General features: G+C 47.3%; 1 protein-coding gene across 2 annotated transcripts in view; it reads right to left on the reverse strand.

Annotated features, from left to right (window-relative positions):
• The window catches only part of CMIP (c-Maf inducing protein), a 226406-nt gene that overhangs the window by 38900 nt on the left and 181506 nt on the right, over positions 1-6000 (reverse strand). For both annotated transcript variants that reach the window (XM_060185115.1, XM_007516621.3), the window contains exon 4: positions 4369-4530. In XM_060185115.1, coding sequence (XP_060041098.1) covers positions 4369-4530 — 162 coding nt within the window. The remainder of the gene's footprint in view (positions 1-4368; positions 4531-6000) is intronic.

Consider the following 6000-nt stretch of genomic DNA (forward strand, 5'->3'; position numbering starts at 1 on the left):
GGGAATGGGAGAGAGAGAGACAGAGAAAGGACAGACCTAGTACCACTCTACCATCAATGAAGTGCTGAACATGACACGCCCATATATTGTGGGGACTCAAACTAAGGGCCCTGCTCAGTTTCTTCTATAAACAGGGGTCCTCTTTAGGCTTGTTGTAAGAGCAGACATAGACAATGTGTGAAACCCATGCTCAACTCCTATCATAGAGAGGCCATTTGGAAGTCAAAAAGCAATTCTGTAGTAAGCAGGTAATGGATCAGATTTTTGAGTCAACTCTGCACTGGTCTACCTTCTAGGAGTAGCATGAAAGTCAGTTTACTAGCTCTCACTCAGTCCCTAGGGAATACTGGTGTTCCACAAGTGGACCAAGATATTTTAAATCAGTTTAAATCCTAGCAATTAAGATGAAAAAATATTAAGATAAATGGATTTAACTTGATTAAAATGTTTTCTGTTTTAGTTATCTTGGGGTTTCACTGCTCTGAGATTTTTAAGGTAAAGACCAGAGAGACGGAGGGGGGGAGGGAGAGGGAGAGAGAGAGCGAGCTTGGGGGTAGGTGAGACAACATAATAGTTATGCAAAGATTTTCATGCCCAAGTTTCTGAGGTCCTAGACTCAACTGCTAGCACTAACACAGGCCACAGCTGAGCTGTGCTCTGGTCTTTCTCCCTCTCCATATAGCCACCAAGTTGCAGATGCTACCATGATGCCAACCTGACTTCCCTGGGTAGATGACCTAACCAAGGTACCCTGGAACCCCACCTCTCCAGAGCCCTACCCGAGTAGGGAAAGGCAGAAACAGGCTGAGAGTACGGATTGACCTGCCAATGCCCATGTCCAGTGGAGAGGCAATTACAGAAGCCAGACCTCCCGCCTTCTGCACCCCATAATGACCCTGGGTCCATACTCCCACAGGGATAAAGAATAGAAAAATCTTCCAATAGAGGGGATGGGATATGGAACTCTGGTGGTGGGAACTATGTGGAATTGTACCCCTCTTATCCTATGGTCTTGTTGATCATTATTAAATCAATAATAATAATAATATCAAAGCACCTAGGCTTTCTTTATTGCAGTGGGGGCCAGGCCCAAACTGGGGTTATAAACATGGAAAAACAACACAGTATTCAAATGAAATATTCATTTGCTTAATTTTTAGTGCCCCCTCCACCAATCTGGAATTTTCTTACACAATTGGTCCTTACTAATATGTTTCTATGGGTAAGAGAATGAAGAAAGGGGATAAACATGATAAATGTGAAATCATGGGAAAATAAAAACTGGCCACTAACATCTTTCCCCCCTAATTTTGTGGTGTATCCTGTTTTTTCTGTATCAGTGGACATGGGCTTTCATCGATGGCAGTTCATATTTCCCAACTGGCCCTCATCTGGATAGCAACCTTGTCAAGATTGTTTCTGGGTTCAAGAAGGAGCTCTAGGAAGAGAAAACACTAAGTAGAACTTGGACTGGAGTTAGTGTATTGCACCAAGGTAAAAGACTCTCGGGTGGGAGGTGGGGGGTGAGTTCAGGTCCTGGAACAGGATGACAGAGGACCTAGCAGGGGTTGTACTGTTGAGGGGAAAACTGAGAAATGTTATGCATGTACAAACTATTGTATTTACTGTCGACTGTAAAACATTAGTCCCCATATATATAAGCTCCACCACTGAGACAGGCTTAAGGAACATGAGGGTGTCAGTCACTTTTATACCACTTACAGAGAATCTAGTGCTTTAGCCAATGTGCCACCTCCCGGACCTATACCATTAACAGAGAAAGGAAGGTAGCATATATGCTACTGTTTTGTACTTCGGTTACTGTGGGGACCATGGGCAATGTCTGAGCCCCTCAGGTCCTCATGGAGACACCTGACCAAGGTGAATGCTGACCTGCCAGGCTTGGAATCCAGGCACACACACCAGCTATGTTTTAGCTTCAAAGTCTTTCCCTTTGTGTGGAGGTTAGTGGAGTCTGAGCACCCATTTATGGCAGATTACTAAACATCAGTCATGTTTCAGCCCAGGGGAGGAGGGGGTGATGGAAGCCTGGCTCTGGTCCTCTCTGTTTCTGATATCAGCTCACTGTGCCTCAGACACTGTCACAGCTCTGCTACACACACACCACCTGTTTCATATGATGGCTCTCCTACTTTCTCCTTGAAAGTTGATTGACCTGAGACTCAAAGGAGTATAGACGTTCCTGAGAGTGCAGACAATAGTGCACAAGCACTAGATGCACAGGTAAGAGGTGCACAGGCACAAGGAGAACAGGTTAATAGGCAATAGAGCAAGGATTTGACCTGTTTGTGCTAATCCCAAAATCACTGTGATCAATGAACTCTAGTCAGTACTCAATTAAGGCAAGCGACTATTCCATCTCTCATGCTGATGTGGAGCTTGCCAGACCTCCACCCCAACCAAATATCTTTCAAAAAAAGAGTCTTTGGTGGCCACAGATGCTGAGTCCTTTGTCCACAATACAGGAGCCATCTCTCCACTAGGCCATAACGAAGGGAAAACATTAACAGCTATGTGTTAAAGGAGCACTCAAGCCCTATGTTGAGTGGGCACTCCCACAATCAACTCTGAGATGTTGGGGGCACTTGCTGTACTGGGCTGGTGGAAAACCATTCTTTCTCAGGGCCATTTTGTCACTTACAAGCTCTTCGTCCCAAAGTAGGGGAGGTCTGAGGCTTGGGATCAGGAGGTAAATGAACGGGAGAAGTAATGTTTGTAAAGTGCTCAGAATAGCCCTGGAACAGCGTAAACAGAAAGAAGGCTGTTTCTACAGCAGCCCTCCCCGTCTCATCTGAAGAACAGCACAGCTAACCAGCTGGCAAAGTCTGCTGTTCATGCTCTCTGTCCCCTGCCAGAACGGAAGCACAAAGAGGACTGAGCTTGGCTGCATGCATCCGCACACCCAGGACAGGGCGCGGCACATGCAGAGTCAGGGCCTCAGACAGGGGCATGAAGCAATGCCCACCACAAACTGCTATTAGTTTTCTGTTGCTTTTAAAGACATTCTAAAAACTTGCCTTCCTTGTGAAATCTAATTTAAAAAGAAAATCTGCTTGAGTTAAAGTACAGCTGACCCTTGAACAAGATGGAATTGAACACACAGACCCAGTCAATCACCTTGTAAGCTTCAGAATCAATTAATGCAGTATGAAACTATAGGTGGATTATCTCTCTTTCTTTTGCCAGAGACTCCATGCCTGCATGATACTACCACTCCCAGAGGTGTCTCTGTCATTCTTTTTACATAGAGGGAGACACACAAAGAGGCACCACAGTACTACTCTGACACCCATCAAGTTTTCTACTGTGGTGGTGCCCCCATGTGACGGCTGGGGGCTTGAACCCAGGTCTTCACACGTGATGACTATGTGATTTACTGAGTGATGAATTCATCTCCTGGCTCTGATGAATGTTTCTTAGGATTCTCTTTATAACTTTTTTTGTGTGGGTGCGGTATTGAGGCTTGTGTAAGTGTTAGTCCACTGTTCCTGAGCCAACCTTTTTACGGAAGTTAGAAAGAGAAAGAGACATATAGATAGGGAGAGATACTATATCACTGCTCCACCATCTGTAAAGCTAGCCTGGGGGCCATGACACTCCTGTGTCAATTCAGAACTTGAACCCAGGCTTTGTATATGGCAAGGCACATGCTCTACTGGGTAAACTACTGCCCCTAGCCCCAGTACCACCCCCCATTCACTGTAGGAATAAGGTATACAATATTTTTAACATACACAAATGCATTAATTGACTGTTTATGTCACTGGTAAAGTTTTAGGAGTTAAGTTTGAAGGATTCAAAAGTTACAGACTTTCAAATATGGAGGTCCTTACATTGTTTAAGGGCCAAGAATATGCTGTATGCTGTGGGGTAGTATAAATAGGGGCAGAAAGCCACATCTGCCTGGACTTCCAGAGCTGAGTGGACGGAGCAAGGGAGGGTAGAGACAGGTAGGAGCCAGCAGTGACTACCTGAGGGTTGGAGGGCAGGCAGTTGGGGGCTTTGCCAATGAGCATGACCAGGAATGAACTAATATAGTTACTCAATAGAATGATAGTCTAAAATCAACTGCCATCACCACCACCAGCCTAGCTTAAAGGCCCAGACCAGGGCTAGCATCTGGGGATATGGCAGAGTGGTGTCAACTGTCCCTTTCATTCCAGCTACACGCACCCCCCCCCCTCCCCACACACAGACACACAACTTGCAGCTCTGTTGGAAGCCTGGGGGCCACCTCCCTTGACAATGGGGGAGCTTACACACATTTGAACCTCTGCTGCTTGCAGTGGGGCAGGTACCATGCAAGGAGAAAGAAGTGTGGGGTACAGCCAGGCAGGAGTGTCCTACCTCTGAGAGCAGTTTGGAGACTATTTCCAAAGGTGCCTGGTTGATGGAGTCATCCTGTAGTGGTGAGGTCAGGGCCATGTCCACCAGGGTGCGGATCTCCTTTAACACAACTTCCCAGCGGCTTGGGTTGCTCAGAACTTTCTTATATTTGTAAATCTTTTTCTGGTGGGACAAGAGAGAGAGAGAGAGGCACAAGCACGTTATTGAAGAGGCAAGGGCAGAAAGCCTGAGTTGGTGAGAAGCTCAGATGTGCCAGGGTGCAAGAGGTCCCGAGAAAACAAGCCTGGACCAGCCTCCCCGTGAGAAGCTGACGGCTGAGGAAGGAGTGCTGCCAAAGTCACAGGTGTGTGTGCACAGCTGGCCTCCTGCATGCAGGCGAGCTGTCCATACACTGCTTCCAGTGGCAGAAAACAGGAAGGAAGATTTCTCTTCTAGATCACAATCCCCCAAGTATCCCAGTGCAAAGAAGATGAGGTCAGCCCCAGGGTTCTGCTCCTCCAGATCCTGATTTCCTCTCAGAGTAGGGGCTCAGCTAAGACATGATAGACAGGATTGCAGTGAGCAGTTCAACTCCAGTCAGCAGGAGCCAAGAGCTACCCAAGAAACGCAATGCAGGCACTGCTTTGCCTGGTGGTGAGGTCTTGGTTCTCACCTTCTCTCTTACTCCAAGGCAGAAGCATACTGGGCAGGGGCTGTCGCCTTCTTCCATTTGAGGCTGACTTAGTTCCGCCTCTCTGACATCATGGAAACAGAAGGCAGAGGTCCCAGCCAGTGCTCCCTCCCACCCCCGCCGCTGCCTGTCCCACTGCTGCCCTGCTTGCTCCAAGCCTCTCCCTCTGACTGATGAACTCCTTCATTAAGTGCTCTGCTCCTTGGGGGCAACCTAAATTTAGTGTCACCATGCCAGTAGCTAGCTGGGGTGACATGTCATAATCTCTGAGCCAAAGTCTCAGTGAGGGCAGGAGGAAGGAAGAGGTGAGTCTCCCAGAAGCTGAGAATTCACCTGCTACAGCACATACTTTACTATGTGTAAAGGGTGTGAGCCCCAGCCACCACATGGAAGCATCTGCACAGAGGGCATCTTCTTGAGTAGTGGGGTGGTACTGTGGTGTCTCCTCTTCTTGCTGTCCTCAATTTCCCACCCCCCGAAAAAGAGTCCTCTAGGAATGGTGGAATCATACAGTAGCAGATCCCCAGCTGAAAAACCCTGGTGGCCTGGGTGGGGGGATATGAGGGACCACCCTAACAACCCAGTTTCTGAGTAAGAATTACAAAGTGGTCTTGGAGCCCAGTGCCTTAGACAATGTAGCTGGGCAACAACTGCACTGTGTGCAGTGAGGTACTTTGGTGGAAAGGAAGGCAGACTTTGGAGTCATACCTGGCTCTTCGTAGAAAGTATTTTATCTGTTGAGCTTCAATTTCTTCTGTCAACTGGGCAGGATGACACCTGCATTCTCTTCTCAAGTGTAACCCTGATAAGCCCTGAATATAAGTGGTCCCCTCTTTGTACAGAGTGGCAATCAACAGAGTAGCCACTAGTCACCAACAGGGGTCTTGCACACTTGTCTCTTGGAAAATGTTAAGAGAGAAGAAATGTACAATGTCATGGCAATCCTTAATGCTTGGCAAAAA

Source organism: Erinaceus europaeus, chromosome 2 (assembly GCF_950295315.1).
Source record: "Erinaceus europaeus chromosome 2, mEriEur2.1, whole genome shotgun sequence".
Taxonomy (NCBI): domain Eukaryota; kingdom Metazoa; phylum Chordata; class Mammalia; order Eulipotyphla; family Erinaceidae; genus Erinaceus; species Erinaceus europaeus.